Source organism: Eutrigla gurnardus, assembly GCF_963514095.1.
Source record: "Eutrigla gurnardus genome assembly, chromosome: 5".
NCBI lineage: Eukaryota > Metazoa > Chordata > Actinopteri > Perciformes > Triglidae > Eutrigla > Eutrigla gurnardus.
Window position 1 is genome coordinate 27,720,428 of NC_139919.1, and position 17,525 is coordinate 27,737,952.

A 17,525-nucleotide genomic window follows, 5' to 3' on the forward strand; every position below is an offset into this window, starting at 1 on the left:
ATCAAAGTGGAGCCTCTCCACGCCTTCGAATGCATCCTGTCAATGCAAACACATGTTGAATGTGATTGCTCATCGTCAATACCTCCATTGAATAAGATAATGCTGCAAAAAGAAAAGAAAAAAAAGGCAGCTCTGCTTCTAAATGTATGCCTCAGGGCAATATCTACTCATAATGGTTATTCATCTCCTGGTAGGATATAGGCAGGAAGCTTCAATATTGACATCATCCATCATTGTCACACTGACAGCCGTGCGATGGAAAACTGTTTGCACCTCTCACCTTCGGATGAAAGACTTTAAAAATGTCCCAGACTCCCTCCCTCATTTCTTTTTTAAGCGATACATTACGTTCCAGCACATTCAGCTCATTTCTTTTCCGCAAGATTTTCTTTGAAATTCTGCATATGCAATGAATCCTGCTGGACATCCGCTCATTATACAACCGGAGAGTGTAATGAATTGGAAGAATTCAACGGCTCTCCCTTGTGTGAGTTTACTGGTCTGAGAACAGCTGAGTGTCAGCCATGAGTTTACGCCACTGACCTTTAACCCGTGAGCTACATCTTTTGGAAAGTCTCCCCCTGAATACGACTGTTTTCCAGTGCTAGCGAATGGATCTGCTTGTGGTCAGTAGGTATTTGGCTAATGGGAGGCGAAGCCCACCACACCCATTTCCCCTCCAGTCTGCTCCACTTCTTTTGTCCCCCTCCCGTCCCCACGACAACCACACTGACTTCCTGCTTCCTCCCAGGCCTTCCAGCCACAAAACGCTCCCTTAAAAAAACAAAAATCACTGGACTTTTTCCTGAGCACAGTTTTTTTGTCACCATTGTTTGAGACCATCAGCTGTTTATTCGTTTCAGCTCAATTTGGCTGTTAGTCAGTGGGTCAGAGCATCCAGGATTTTAAGAAAAAGAGCGAGATAGATGAGACATGAGAGGTAGGTCACGCCAAGCGGGGTGGAAAAATAAAGGTTGAAGGCATCACAAGTGGTATGAACATTCCTAGGCTTAACAGCTTCAGAAGAAAGGAGATGAGCTTGCAGAAACCTGTTTTCCACACATTTGTGACAGGAATGTATTCATTACTAAGCTACTGTAATATATATTAAAAACATTGAACCACTGGGGGGAAATGTCAATGTTGGCACACTTGACTCAACGATTCCTACGAGGCGTTAAGGCAAAGGTTAAAGGAAAACACACATATTCGCTTTCTTGTTTCTTTACTCTGCAAAAATCGATGCATAAAACACCGTTTCCAGGACTTATGCTAAGCTAAGCTACCGTCTGTAGCATCAAATGAGAATGATCTTCTCATGCAACTCAGAAAGGAAGTCAAAAGGCATGTCTCCCCAAATGTCAAACAATAAAAAAGGACGATGCATATTCACATCATTTCTATCTTTTTGCCTTACCAGTTGGCTGAACTTTACTCCTTTACATAACCATTAAGACAAACTGGAATCCCTAAAGCTCGACACTCTTTAGTGGAGGTGTAGTCAGTCTGAAATGTCCCATAGTGAGGAAACAGTGCCACTCTTAAAAGAAACTATAACAAGCTCCCCAATGACAGCATTGTAGCTTTTCAGAAACTGCAACAAAAAAAAGAAAGCATTATAAAGGGAACACACTGTTGAAAATACAGTTATTTATTTATGTGTCCGTTCAGCGTGGTGACAGCGTCTACTTAATTAAAACCCGACGATCGGCCCGTTGGAGAGCCCAGCTGTGGGCTGAGGGATAAAAATCGAATGACCTGTGCTTGGATTTGGTTGGTTGCCTGAGCCGGCACTGCATTACCGTGCCGGGTGTACTGAGCGAGCTCGCTGGTGTCATCATTCATCAGAGCGCTGTCAAGCCACCTGCGGCCCAAAACACCAGGAGGTAAGAGCGGCGGTGTCTTCCCATCTCCCCACCCTCACCCCCGCCCCTCGAGCTTTCTGGCAACTGCTTTAGCATGTTTGTGCCGTTTCTCAGACTTTTTTGTCACATCATCTGAGAGACAGTGGAACGGCTATGGTTTGTAATAATCAGCCATCATGCCCCATTATAACTCGGAGAGAGAATGCAGATAGAGTCGGGAATATAAGAATATCTGCAGCTCCACCTGTCCTCTGAGTAAAAAAAGGATTTAACATTCTCACTGCCTCCACGCCACCAGAGTTCAAAAGCAGAACATCGGATTGAAATGCAAAACTCTGCAGTGAAACGATATTTCGGGTGCAAGGGGGGGTTTGTTTGGCATTCTGTGTTTCCTGGCACCTTGCTTCTTGTCGAAAGGTCAGCGCCTGCCATCACAGACCAGCCATAACCTGACTTGGTGTCCTGCCATCTATGACTGCACACATGGAAACCTGCACGCTCTCATACTACGAGGTGAGGCGGCGAGGAAGACGACAGTGGGGGGAGAGAAAACTTGACCTGAGGAGAGATGGAAGGGGAGGAGGGGGGGTGATGGACGTGATGAAGGGAGGGATGACGAGCACTGAGGTCAGGAAGAAAGGGAGGAGGATGGAAGTGCAAGGAGGCGAGGGGGGTTGCATAATATGAGTATGTGATGAAGGGTTTTTTACTCTGACGCTGCATGTGGTGTAGCAGGAAGCCAGGGAGGTCAGAGGCAGAACGTTAAGCTAAATAATGTACACAAGAAGTGGCAGCTGCCAAAAAAATCCAGCCCATCTTTCACAGAGGCCTGCGGGATACGTTCTAACTAGCAGAGCAATGAACAGTTAGCTTCTGTCTCATTATTTTAGAGCATGGGACGAAGTAACCGGGACAAATTCTATTCAAGGTACAAATACTCAAGTATTCAGATCACAGGGTATGCTCGAGGGCGTGGCCACCATGACCTCACTACCGATGCAATTATCTACTCAGATGATTTAACACTTAGCTGTAAAGTTTACCTCGAATTATGGAAGCTAACTTTGTTAGCAGCTTCACCAGAAGCCAGATAGAGATGCGTGAAGGTTGCCGATTGAAACAGGCAATATACAGGGTTCCTAATCTATTCAAAAGTCAAATTCAAGCACTTTTCAAGCATTTCAAGGTGCATTTCCATGCTCTTCCAGCACCTTCCAGCTGTGGTAAACTCCATATTTGTATCAATCCAATGGTCAGTATTCAGTCTACTTATTATGTCACTTGTTCATCACATTAAATGAGATGTTATTGTCCTCTAAACAACCAACATGATGTTTGGAGACAGCTTTTTACAGAAGGACCACAAATGAAAGGAAAACTAATTCCACTAACAGATCCACAGAAATATAATCACCAACTATTTTCATCATCTGTTCATCATCAAAAGTCATTTTTCATAAAGAAATGTCAGAAAATGCTGTTTTCAGTCCCTCAAATATGGAGATTTGAGGGACTGAAAACTTCTCTCTGTTACATCATATATGTCATCACATGTGACAGACATTTGAAGTTGGACTGGCTGGCTGACAATATTGCTCAATATTGCAAAAAAAATGTTCAAAGCAACAGGTGATTTGATGGAAATTCAGGCAGATTGAGTCGGCACCGTTTTAAAAGACACAGACAAGTTATGCAAAGCAGCCAGCAGCCTGTATGTTTACAAAGCAACAAGATGACAACCCCTAATCGGGTCTAAATAATGTATCGGCTGCCTGGTTTGCTCTGTTTTCTGCCTCTAATGTCGCTGCTGGTTACATTTGTGGAGCTAATTTTAGAGAATATGAGAGCTGACCGTGAATATAATAGCCAAATTATACTTAATGGAAGATTCATTTTTAATGTATGTAGGATTAAACTGTTATAATATTTTTATTTATGTATCCCATCAATTGTTTCTCTATATTTATGATCTGCTACGACTTTGCTTATTGAATTAGCCTACTTAAGATGTAATGGCAATCTGCCAATTAGGTTACTACGCTGTGTGGAAGGTTTTTGGCTGAAGAGAGAGCAGATGCAGAATGTATTCTGTGCTCCTTAAAATTCCTACTTTTCCTTGTAGGTAAGTCATCCATCAATCCATTATAGTCAGGCCCACATTCACACCTACGGGCCATTTAGAGATTGCACCAGACTCAAGGCAAGCATTTAATTGTATCACCCCCGAACCACAAATTGCAAACGTACATCAAGACCCGGGATCCGGGGCGATGTTGAGAAACAAACACTGGCGGTTCCTGCTGGGTCACTGCTCTCTAGAAAGTAATGTATCCTAGAGAGGTGAGAGGAGAATGTAATCAGACATGGGGGGTGTTTTCTGATTGCTTAGGAACTATCTGCAAAATTCAACACACTAACCCCAAATCCTTCAGCCAAACAAGCAAAACATTAAACATATCTTGCAAAAGCGAAAAAATGATTGCAAAAAAATAGTATTATCATCAATACAGTTCATGCAAACCCTCACAAAAAGTATGAATACAAATAAGGGGGAAACCAAATGTTTACCTGCGGCCTATTTATAGAGCTCATGCTCTGATTTTCTCACGTGTCAACATGGAAAGGCAATTAGCAAACCAGTGTAGCAGTGTAGACACCAATGTTTACAGTTTTGCGAGCAGTGTGTTATTAAATTATAACTGTAGAGCAGAGAACGTGCGTTCGGTTTGGCACACTCTGTAAGTGTTAATGGTTTCCATAATCACAGTTAGTGTTTAAGACTGTATTATATGTGAACGCATTGGCTACAAGTTATCAGTGGAATTAATACTTACATAACAAAAATCTTTCTGTGAAAGACATGTTACACCGTTTAGCCTGCGGGGCGTCTGCTCCGAGATGTCACATAATAAGGGATCAGGATATTAGCAAACACAAGGTGGCATTCTTCGTGTGTTGACTTGAAACCAGAAAAAAAGTCTTTATCCCCAATACAAACCTGTCAAATATCCGTGAAAACACACAGCGCATTATCCAAACAGCAGAAGCTGATGACCGTGGGTAAAATCACCGGAGCAGCCTGGGAAAAACTTTCACAAACCATACAACTGATGCCGGCTAACAAGCACCGGAGCGCCTCGGGCCATAAATAAAAATCACTGCATGTTGTGACATCGCATCCACAGATATATCCCTACCGTCCTGCTGTAGCGGTGGCGGTGGCGTTAGTTAGGAGTGCTGATGGAAGGATATAAATACCGTGACCTGATGAGGTATAAAACAGAATGTTCTCTGAGAAAGCGCAAAATCTGCACATGCACGGACACGAAAGGATGTGACAAAAATATGAGCACGGAGATACTGTAAAACGGAATATACCAGTGAGTAACACACTACTGCTCATCCGCTCTCCGGGAACACGCAGCCATGTGAAGTAAAAGTGGAGATGGCTTTTGTAGGGAGCAAAGGAAACCCTCTCAATGGTTATATAAGAAAGAAAAAGGCCCCAAGCCTATCTCTCTCTCTCTCTCTCTAACACACACACATGCACATGGAGTCGCACGCCTATGCATGAAACCACAACAACAACACACCTGACAGCTTCAGGAGGCTCCGACACAACCACCTGCTCCAGAGTCCAATGCATCCTACTAAAAAGTGTTAGCTGGAGGCCTCATGTAAGTCACAGCAGATGCATGCCTGTAACGTGGGGAGGTAATGAAGGCCCGGTAAAGGATTCTGGGTCGACCGTGGCTCAAAAAGCCGCCTGCACACATACACGCGGGTTATTTTGAGGAGTGTACCTATTCCCGACTCTAAAATAAAGCCCGGGGGGTTGAAGAGGAAACGCCACACAATCACAGCGTGTCAGACAAGAAACATCGCTGGCCGGTGCTATTCATTCCTCGCCAAATAATGAAGTCGTCAATGCAGTGACTCAGACACCCTGACAGATGAGTTCTGAATACATCGGGAGAGCATGTGAAGTGTGCGTCAGAGTGAGGAGGGTGTATCTGGGCTCCGGGCCTCGGAGGCAGAGATGCTGAAGGAAAAAAAAAAGATGCGTGCGTGGTCAAATTAACATATGAACACTGGTGCGGCCTACATGTGAATTAAAAAAAGTGGGTGTGTGCACATAAGTGTTTTTTTTCCATCACTGCCCTACTATTTGCCCAACTAGCCACTGCCCGCTGACTCATGCGTTCATAATAAACAGATAGCATTGCATAATGTGATTATGACCAGACAGACTTAGGTTAGCCCCAAACTTTATATAAATCATAAAAAGATTTCTCTTCAAACTCTCTAATCTGCGTGAAGCCCTTAATGAGACAGCCTCCTTATTTTTTGACAAGTTGACAGCAGAGCTTCGGGCACAGCATTAGCAACACACAGGAAACTGTCCTCTCATCTGCATAGGAATTAACAAAGACGGTCCTTTTCTAAGTGTTAGAGGAGAGGAGAGGAGAGGAGAGGAGAGGAGAGGAGAGGAGAGGAGAAAGAGGGCAGTGACTGGGGGGGAGAAATCCATTTAAATGAAAGGGAGAAGAGAGGCGTCAGCATTAGCGGTTAATCCACTGCAGTGAGAATGCTTTCTCTCTGCCTGCGGCCTCAAGGCTCCAGTAGTCAGGAAGTAACAGGAAGACTGTAACACACACACACACACACACACACACACACACACACACGCTGCACTGTATCACAAACAACTGATCCGAGCCTGAGATCCACACCGTATTATAAACGATGCACGACTTACCAGGAACAAGACAGCGACACACAGATTTAATCATGGAGGCACCATCCATCCATGTGGATGCACTGCAGCTGCGTTCCCACATGTCATACCGTGCATGCACAGTAATATACAACTCCGTGCACAAGACGCAGCCATAAATCCCGGCATTTTGAGGCCCGCTGCAAAACGAAACTGCCCTCGCCATTCAAACACACGTTTCCAACCCCAAGGGGGAGGGCCACGGCACAAAAGTGCACACACAAAAGGGAGCATCTCTTTTTCCCTCTCCCACCCCCTTCTTCTTCTTCTCCTCTCTCTCTCACCCACACACTCTCTCTGTTTAGCTCACACTTAAAAAGGGCTGTCTAAAGATAGAAGCAAGAAGATGAACAGGAGCCAGCGAGTGTCATGGCAACAACGTGCAGCGGCTCACAAACACTATTTAGAACCGGCAAGGAGAAAAAAGTTATAATCAAAGACCCAATGCAATGGAATCAAAGACCCCCCCCTCCTCTCTGTATTATGAAATTTCAATGCAAAGACGTGCCAGGACGGAAAGCCCGGGGCTCAGTGTTCAGCAGTTGGGAAAGACAGCATCTGTCATGAAAATGGACCGCTTATTGTACTACAAACGTTGTGGTTAATCCTCACTGACTCCTAGAAAATAGTCTGAATTTGAGTCTACTGTAGAAGCTGTGAGCTCTACCCACACGGCTCCTCTCTTTCTTATATATTTAAGATGGAAAACACGCTAATGCAATGGATATGAATGAACGGTTTTGAATGAAACGTGCTGTGCATGATGCTCTTCATTCAGCGAAAGAAGAAGAAGAAAAAGAAGATGTGGGACTCGGAAGAGATTCAATTTAGCATGATCAAACGCCGGTGTAAATCGTGTTAAGGGGCCCTATGCATTCCAGTTATGCAGGTATAGATATTGGACGCAGCCCCAGAAAATGTTCACTACCCCGTCAGGATGTTTCAGAGAAACTCTGCATCTCCTTCCAGTAGAATCCCCCGAGGCCACTTGCACATCAAAGCAGCGATTCTGAAATGCCTGGTTTCACTTCCCGAGTAGTATTATTCCGACGTACTCCGAACCTAATTTTACACAACCGACAAAGATGTGTTACACTTTTTTTTTTTTGTAGATTCCTGAACGTGTGAAAACGATATCCTCTTTTCTGCGTTTTTTTTTTGCATGTGCTCTCTTCAGATTTAAAAAATAAAAAAATACATCTGCACAATTCAGGATGAGTAATGGCCTGAGAGTAGTGGATGACATTAATCCACATGACCACTATCTTCGCGGATCAGTTCCTTCATTATCTGATGAAACATCGACCGGTGATCTGTCATCTCCACATTACCAGTATCAGTGAGAGGTTATTTATCAGTCAAACTGCTAATCTATTATACAGGGTATTATCTCATCTACATCTGCTCATATGTGTCACGGGCGAACACACTCAACATGACGTGAATGTGTGTGTATAGATAGCGTGTTTGTGTTTTTTATAAATCACACTTAAAGCCTTTAAAGCCTGACAGAAAGAAGAGGTAAAACAAGGGATTAGATTAATCTGTATTTGTGTGTTTATGAGTGTGTGTTGGACTCACAATGTTGACCTGCAGTGGTTCTGAACCAGGTCTTAACAGCCTCCTCCTCCTGCAGCTACCGGAGCCTCCAGACCGGAGACGCACCGACGATGACGACTGACCGATGCCTGGGAGGGGGGTCAGGTGATCAATTTAACAAAACACACATCAATCAGCAGTCTGCATATTAATTGGCAAATGAAAATATGCAAAAGGTACCTGACTGAGGAGGGAGCAGCGCCAAGGCAGCGAGGGTGCTGGGGGGCAGCGGCAGGGAGCGGCACCTCTGGAGAGATACCCTTAGTGGGGGCTCTAACGGCGACACACCCGGGGGGCGAGACAAGGCCTAGAGGGTACTGAGTGGTTAGGGCGTCCTATATTCTATACAGTTACATCGATGCACACACACACAAGGTTGAATGCACACCTTTCACGTTCATTTCCCACCCTTTCCTGCCTAGCCCCCCACCCCCCATTTTTCTTCTTTTTTTTGCAGTGAATTAAAGTAATTCACATCCAGGAAGTCTATTCTGGTGCTTTGATCGGTGTGCATGCCCTGCAGCAAACCATGAGAGACTATACATCATGCCAACAGGGGCGGCCGCCCAGGTTAGAATGAACCGACTCCGGGTAAGGGCAATGAGAGGTAGAGCTTATGGGAGCGATGAGGCAGAAAATTGGCGACAGAAAGAGACTGAGAGTGAGGGTGAATGAGGAGGCACAAAGAGAGAGAGAGAGGGAGAGAGGGAGGGAAAGAAAAAGAAGAAGGAGAGGGTAAGCTGAGGGACAAGCTGCATCCAGAAATACCGGCTTCTATAAATGGGGCAGGGCATGCATTCATTGTTGTTACTAACAGTGAGTGGTGTATAAATACTGGGTTAGTACTGCCCTTCAAAGCCTGTAGTTGATTCATTACAGGCTGAATGCATATTAATCAAGCAGTTATTGAAGACTATACCCTCCAAATATCATTGTTTCAACACCTTAATGCTTCCACACAGAAGTGCATTCACACCGTATACACGTGTTTGTATGTGTTCTGTCAGTACGATCATGCATGAATGCCTGCGTTTGCTCTGTGACATCTTACTCTGTGGTGCAGCTCCGCGGGATGCATCTCCCTAGTAACACTGGTCTCTATGACAGAGCAAGGCCTGGAGCGAGCAGCCGTCCGCCTCTGCCCCGGGGAGCGTTGCATGGTGGGAGCCGGCCCGCGCCTCCGCCGGCACAGCGAGCCCACCTCGCCGTAATGACTGTAGAGATCTCGGTCCGGGCCGGGCCTCCACGGGTCCAGAACAGCCGAGGCCGGGCGAGGACGAGGGCGAGGGCGCGGGGCCCTGTGAGCCACAGAGGTCCTCTCTGTGCTAGAGTCGGCTGGGCACGGCTGTCTTACACCGCTGCCTGTCTGGCTGGCAATCTGCTCACACAGCTGTGATTGGCACAGACACTCAGCAATTTGGCCGACATACAGGTGCAACAATCCATTTCTTGTGTTGGGAATTGGGAGGAACGTCTCTATAGATTCAACAAGATATACCCGATTTCATTTCAAAAAGACTAAAAAAAAAAGATAATTGCTAAGAAAAAAAGCCTGAATGGCAGTTAAACTTCAAAAATATATATAATAGTCAGGTGGATTTGTTGTGTGAACAGTTGCTGATTAGGGAGGATTTTCCTGGTGCCATCAGTTCTCCTAAATTATTGTAGGACTGCACATTAACACCCTACCCAAAACACAGATTCCCACAGGCTCCTTGCATAATAAACCCCCATGAAAGTGTGCTGAGTATTCAGATGTCAAGTCTCATTTTGTCATCAGGAGTTAGGGCTAACGCGTCCTGACTCGTTGGTGTGACTTGAAGGGGGGGGTGACTAATGCCTCCACTGGAGTGAGAAGGGAAGGGTGCCGTCATGAAGCGCAGACGTCACAGCGCTCTCGGGCTGCTGCGTTCGGCTTCGTGGGAAATACGCTTTTACTTCTGCACTAAGCAGAAAAAAAGGACAAAACTCATGATTGTTGTCCGCCATTGAATGACTGTTTCCTCCTCTCTCCAACAGATGGGGCAAAAGGACTGTACTGTGGAGAAGCCCAAATTCATGTCCTCACAGGCTGGTGTCTCCAGTGTTTTTGTTTCTCCCTGACAGTTAATGAGCCACACCTAGGACTTCTATCATGAGGAAATAACTAGCAGCTCTTGGTGCTATTTACAGCCTCGGGTTTAAGAAGCAAAAACAGAATGACTGGTTAAAACTGTTACGTGAATGACATATTCAGCATTTATGCATGCTTTTGCCGATGTTAATGATGTGGAGAAAGAAAAACACACGCAAAAAAAAAAAGCCTGCAATGGAATGTGGTTATGGCATGAATGTGAGAGACATTATACACAAGAATGCTGCGTAGCCACACAAATTATATTTATTAAAATTTCAGGGCCTGGGTAATTAGCATGGCTCATTTTGTATTTAAAGTCACATACCTTAAATATTTCCTCCGTGGAGTCTGACGCCGGCACGCTATTGGTCGTGCTCTCTTTATCACCGTGTTGTGATTGGACATTGGCTTCCTGTGTGTGGTGGGAGAAAGGTGGAGCGTCCCTGGAATCCTGCTCATTTCCTGTCCGTCCCTCTACCTTTTCCTCCTGACAGCCACAGTTTAATGGATCCCTTTCAACCTCTGCTTCTGTTTTAGCCTCTGTGGTGGGACCTGGCTGGGAGAAGTGATTCTCCACTATGGCTATGTGGTTTGTCTCTCCGTCTACTGTGTTTTTGACCTCCATATTGTGAAGGCCATTGACAGCCCGAGCTCCTGGGCATGCCCTAAAGGCCTTCAGGACCACCGTAGGGGATCGTCCACCTGTCACAGGTGCTGGAGCCTCGCTGTCAAGGCTACTGGAGTGTGAGGATTTAGTGGTCGCTGGCGGGGATGAGATAGGCCGGGTTTTTGGAAGTCCTTCGTTGTGGATCGTCAGTGACACGCTGTGAATGTTGTCCGCCGCGGGATGGGCGGCCAGCGGGGAGCTCATCGGCGTCCTCTCTCCCTCCGGAGGAGAGAAGGAGTGCGATGTCGTCCGCCATTTTCTGGCGGACTCCGCTACACTGTTGAAAAACTTGAACAGACCGCCAAAGTGCCCCTTAGTGTCAGGATGTTTCTGGGGTGGCGGCGGCGGCGGCTGAAAGTCTCTGACACTCTCAAAGTCTACAGACCCATAATCTGAGTCCATGGTCTTGTCCAGAGAGGGAAGCTCAGAGTCAAAGCTCCTCTCCGAGTAGACAGGATTGGCCTTCCCCAGAAGGGAAATCCTCCTCAGGTAACTCCACACATCCTTGTGTTTCCTTCCTCTAGCCTGGTGGGAGCTCGGGCTACCTTTAACGCAGGGCTCCTCGCAGCCCGCGGCCGTTTTGTTGCAGTGGGTTGAATTGTTGTTGCTTCTTTTAGTGTAGCAAACTCTTTCTGATGGTTTACAACCGTTCTGAGTCACAGCCTCTGCCGGGACGCCGGGCTGGGGGCCGTCCGCGGGAACCGTGAGGTCGAGGTCTTCGTACGAGCAGTCGAATTCTGCCGAGTAGCCGGCGTAGGAGTGCCTCTTGCCGCGGTGTCTGAGCGTGCTCCTGCCGGGCTGCTGGGGAGTGCCGATGTCGCGGCAGAAGGACTCCTCGTCCACCAGGGAGCTGCCGAACCTGGCGGTGGACAGTTTCCCCGTCTTCCCTCTGAACACAGACGGGGATTTAAGCTTCTTGAAGGAACGAACTTTATCCGCGAACGAGAGTTTAGGGATGGAAGCCTCCCCCGGGAGGATCATGGAGTGGGGTCTGCGCTCCAACTCGGAGACGGCTCTCTTTCGGTTCAGGATCTTCCAGATGCCCCCCGTGGCACGGGGCCTCCGGTTGACCTCCTGTCTGTCCATGACAGGGGTCTGAATAGCAGCAGCAGGGGTCTCTCCGCGCCCCTCTGTCGGCTCCGCTGGCCCAGACTCCTGAATAGAAACACTGCTGGTCTCATTCTCGACATCCAGAGAAACGTTAAACACTCGGTTGACAAACCCATTAGGGTTGCTGTTGTTGCTCGCAGGGGCAGCGTTGTCTGTTTGTTCCATCCTCTCTCATTCTACAGTGTCAGCTATCGGCTCCGATGGACATCATGGTATTGGGCCTCTTTCTCTCTCTCAAACACCTGGGGGGCAAAAACACATTTTATTTGAGTTTGACATGAAACTAGACTCCCTTATCTTATGCACCGTGATAAATACATTATATGAAACATGTCAGTTGAGGGTCGGGAGGTCAAATACAACGCCATGAGAGAATGACAGGTCTCGTTTAGTGATTCACAGATAAGTGCTTCTGTACAATGAGTCAAATATCACAGCCTCCCGCCCACAAATATTTAGTCCATATTACTCAAAGTAATCATTTGAAACACAGTCCCCTTTCCACCATTTAAACCAGGAGGCTGTGTTGTCATGGAAACCCTCGCGACAGAGATCTGGTTATTTCAGTCCTGCTCCGGCTGTGACATCATCACAGCTCAGATAAGCTCCTTCTGAGGAGGAGGATGCTCGGTGAGGGCTACACTACTACATGTTAATTACCCCCCCCCCCCCCCCATTTCATAATCCCTTTAATGTATGGAAGCATCTTGTGTAATTGGGGCCTCCAGCATACCTCTATGTTGTTACATGAGATCATCACCAACGATGTGTTTCATTTAAGCTGGCCTTTTCGCTAGAATGTCACAATTTAATTAATGGGCCTAAGCTTTTTACTGATAAGCTTTTTTTATGACTATTATTTAAAAAGGAGAGCAATGTTACTCAATCATTCCAAAAATATGTGAGAGAAAAAAATACAAGCACAGTCTCCATTCACACGTATTAGCAAAGTACATATTTAAGAATTTAAATATAAAACGTGACGTCTTAAAAACGTGTCCATTAATATCCAGTTACTTGATAGTCAACATGAATAGGAGTTTGCTCATTTGTTTATAAAAAGCCTGCTTGGTGGCTAGAATGGCATACGCTGCTATAAATACATGTTTTTAAAAAAAGAAAGTAGTTTTTTTGGGGCTGCCATACTATTAGAAAACTTACGGTAACGAACTAACCTGGCAACTCGGATTTCTATCTTTAAAAACTGACAGTTGGACGCTAACGTCAACGGCGACAGGTAGACTGTTTGACTTTTTATTTAATGGCGTCAATTAAATGGACATTAACGTCGCAGGAAGTCGTTTTTTTATTTATTTAATACTTTTGTAAAATTGTTTCGTTTAACAGAGTTAACTTAGTTAGCTAAATTTACACTTTGAGTTAGCTAAACTGACACTTTAAGTTAGCTAAACTGACACTTTGAGTTAGCTAAACTGACACTTTGAGTCAGCTAAACTCACAGTTACATACGCGAAATAAAAAATAAACTCCTCTCATAGTTTTTCAAAACATTTTATCCGTTAAAGCTGTCAACTTACCCGTTACTTGTAACGTTACTTTCCTCTCCGGTGTTTAAACGGGCATCGTTGCTGTTTGCTGTCCCACCGGCTAAAAAAAAAAAAAACGCATCCAAGGCTGCTTCACTTTATGTCCGTGAGTTAAAAAAAAAAAAAAAAAGTTAAGGTCGCGGACTCCTTCGCAGATGTCGTGTTGTTTGAAGGTTGTGTTTTTGTTTGTTTTTCTCCGCTAAACCGTCAAAAACGGAGAGAAACTACCTCCAGACCGGTGAACTCTTGCCCTGTAAGCTCCTGCAGACGCCGACACTCTGATTCGTGATAAAGCTCTCGCGCTAGACAGAGAGACACACACACACACACCCTCCATACACACATACACACCCCTACACACACACACACACACACACACACACACTGAGAAACACATGACAATGTAATTATTAAGTATAAGTGTGTGTCTGTTGTAACAAATAAAGCACTTTATATATATATATATATATATATATATATATATATATATATATATATATATATATATATATATATATATATATATATATATAAAGTGCTTTATATATAAAAAAAACAGTTATGGAAAAATAGGATTTATATATATAAATCCTATTTTTCCATAACTGTTTTTTTTCTTAACTTTATTCTATTGGATAGATTTATAAGGATCCACTTTAAAAAAATGTTTTTTTCATTTTTTTTTCATGTTTTTATATCATAAACAAGTGATTGACTGAACTCTGGTCTCACTAGCTGATCCTTTGGGATTTGCATTGAATGTGAAAATCCTTCTATTGAAATGGCACAATGGAGAGAGGGAGCTCAGGAGGGGAGGAGGAGGGGGGGGGACCGAAGGAATTCACAAAAACTAAACAGCTCCAGAGCTCCATAACCGTGAAAGAGGAGATGGTGGAAGAAGGGGAACCTAAATTTAAACATTTCCTTCTTTGTCCTGTTTTTTTGTGGATGGATGAGGGGGGGGGGGGGGGGGCGGCCATTGTCATCGGCGATGGCGTTTCTCCCTTCTGCACAGGAAGGAGTGGATCTGACATCAACGCTCTCGGGGTCTGACAATGCCAGGAAGTCTGTCTGACTGTATGTAAATATCTCTAGCGTGTCCACGCTTCCCTTCGCTGGCCCGGAGGAGCCGCTCTCCTCCTCTCCCTGGAGTGGCTTCAGTCTTCCAGTAGTGTAGTAGTCGTAGTAGTGGTGGTGGTGGTGGTGGTGGTTTACATGCTACACATCCTCCCCCCTGTAACACATCTGTGAGTTACAGTGACCTCATCTTCAAACGGTGACCTCTGTCCATGTGGCATCTATAATGGGCATATATATATATATATATATATATATATATATATATATATATATATATATATGTATATATATATATATAATCTTTGCATTGACTTACTGCATTCCCTCCCCTCCCTCACCCACTTCCTCAGGACCCCAAGCAGTCTTCCTGTTGTCCCCTCTCTCGTCAGAAAAAAAAAAAAAGACATCCTGGTTTCAAACAGGCTAAAATGTTTTCAGCTCAGATCCGGCTCAAACATTAAAAACTTAACTAAAAACTGCGGAGTATCTGCGGAGAGTAAACCCTGTGTGTGTGTGTGTGTGTGTGTGTGTGTGTGTGTGTGTGTGTGTGTGTGTGTGTGTGTGTGACGAGAAATAAAAAAGAGAAATGAGAAGAGAGTGACGAATGGAAGGAGACAGATTAGAGATTTATGGAGCCCTCCACCAGCTGGGCCCTTGTCTGCGATGATAAGTCTTGTTGACGTGTTGGCGTGCTGTGTACATTAGTTTGCTTTGTTGCCTAATTTCAACATGAGTGTTGAACACTAAGGATACAGAGCTCTTTGAAATGATGTCATTGGCTTCTCATTTTCAGGGAGGGGGGAGGAGGGGGGGAACAATCGAACCTCTTCCTGCTCTTCCTGTGACACGGTCCCTGCTGCTGGTTTTTTGGTGAGAGATTACTGGAGGCTGAAGTTTTGGACCCCGGCTGTAATTATTTCGCCAGTCTTTGTCAAAGCAGTTGAGTGAAAACAGGCTGGCCGTGAAAAAAAAAAAAAACTGGCCAGACGGGGAGGGAGATGAGGGAGGGAAGGGAAGGGAAGGGAAGGGAAGGGAAGGGAAGGGAAGGGGGGGGCAGATATGTTGTGATATCAAATGAAAGGCTTTACCAAAGCCTGGGAACTGGATTCGGGGAGGTGTGTGTAACTCGTGTGAGGACAGCTGTGCTCACTTTTTTTTTGTTTTTTTGTTTTCCAGTGCAGGTGTTTTTCAGCCGCCCAGAAGAAAGAAGTAGCGCGTGATGTCATTAACGTGCAGATGTGGAGATGCTGATGATGCCGTACACATCGTTGACCTGCACACACACACACACACACACACACACACACACACACACACACACACTTATTAAACTTTTCTGCCCACTATACTGAAATATGCCCAGGTAGCATAGTTGCCTCCGGTTGGTGGAGGAGAGTTTGAATTACCCTGACATTCCTGACATTCCCCTCTGCTCTGACCTGCATACTTCACTGGCCTGGCTGCACATGGCACTAACCCCTGAAACACACACACACACACACACACACACACATTTGAGCCCCCTCCTTGCAGATACTTTGATCTTTACCGCAATTGGGGTAATCAATCAGTTTGGGCGCATACCAGCTCACACACACACACACACACACACACACTCGTATAGCCGGAATGTGTGCAAAAAGGCCTGAACGTCGTTTTTTGGTGATTTTGTATCAGCAGCTGTCTTAGAAGAGAGAGAGAGGGACATACAGGGAAGGGAAGATCGAGAGGGATAGGACTAGTGTGTGTGTGTGTGTGTGTGTTTGTATGTGTGTGTGTTTGTGTGTTTGTGTTCAGCTGGGGGAGAACGTTTTTTGTTTTTTTTCAGCCATAATCAGGATGAATCTGAAAACAGGAAGGCGGGTTCCATTAAACAAGAGGAGCGGAAGACAACCACAGTTCTACTTCCTGTTTTAAAGCAAGGGAGGAAACTGCAGATTTTTTAGGAATTCAAATCAGAATCGACACTCCCGGAAAAAAAAAAAGAGACCCGTCTGTAAAGCAAATAAAAAGAGCTCTTGTTGAGCTATTTATTGGCTTCTGTTTGTTTTGGAAATCTTTTTTTAAATGGGTTTTTTTTGCTGTTAAAAGTGTGATCAGGCAGATGTTTATCATCCTGGATCTGTGTGATTGTTTGGCTCTGTATTTTATTTTATTTTAGGGGGGGCTGGCCTTGGCTGTGTTTGTGGGTCAGCAGCAGACAAAAACACCATTTCTGCTCATCTGGTTGCTTCCACAGCAAAGTTTCTGATTGGAGGGAGGGGGGAGAAAAAAAAAACCCAAAAAAACCCCAGGGGACGGGGTGCTGAAGGGAGGGATCGCAGCTGGAGGAGTAGAGGAGCGACAGCTAACATGAAACATCACAGATGATCCCGTCTCCTCGCCACAATGGAAGGAGGCTGGGATCTAAGTAGACAATTAGTGGCGTGATAAAGTGGCATTCCTCTCACTGATTCGTCATTAAGAAAGTTCCCTTTTTTATCTCCTTGATGAATGCTGACCCGTGACCACGTCCTCGTCTCTGGTCAGTGTCGTCTGGGCTCTTTATGAAAATAGCTGGTCTGCCTCCATTTTTAATGGAGGCAATAGGAAGATTATTAGGCCTATCAATTATAGCTGCATATAACGCCTCCTCTCCCCCTCTCTCTCTGCCTCAGCTCCTCTACTATGTCCTAGTTAGAGGCTGAGAGACGTGCACGGCGAGCTTCCCATTCCTTCCCTGCACATCCTGTCTTATCACAGAGACAAGGAGACAAAGAAAGAG

The 17,525-nt window shown here is 45.3% G+C and overlaps 1 protein-coding gene across 5 annotated transcripts in view; it reads right to left on the reverse strand.

Moving 5' to 3' along the window:
• LOC311013898 (rho guanine nucleotide exchange factor 9) overlaps positions 1-13,907 on the reverse strand; it is a 41,683-nt gene extending 27,776 nt beyond the window's left edge. The window contains exons 1-5 of one of the 5 annotated variants that reach the window (XM_084010181.1): positions 13,673-13,906; positions 10,683-12,376; positions 9,293-9,631; positions 8,422-8,548; positions 8,224-8,330 (exon numbers count right to left, since the gene is read on the reverse strand). In XM_084010181.1, the coding sequence (XP_083866307.1) occupies positions 8,224-8,330; positions 8,422-8,548; positions 9,293-9,631; positions 10,683-12,299 (2,190 nt within the window). In that variant the 5' untranslated portion in view covers positions 12,300-12,376; positions 13,673-13,906. Of the gene's footprint in view, positions 1-8,223; positions 8,331-8,421; positions 8,549-9,292; positions 9,632-10,682; positions 12,377-13,672 lie in introns of all 5 variants that reach the window. The other 4 variants (XM_084010184.1, XM_084010182.1, XM_084010183.1 and 1 more) reach the window with 4 other exon arrangements.
• Between the last annotated feature and the right edge of the window lie 3,618 nt (positions 13,908-17,525).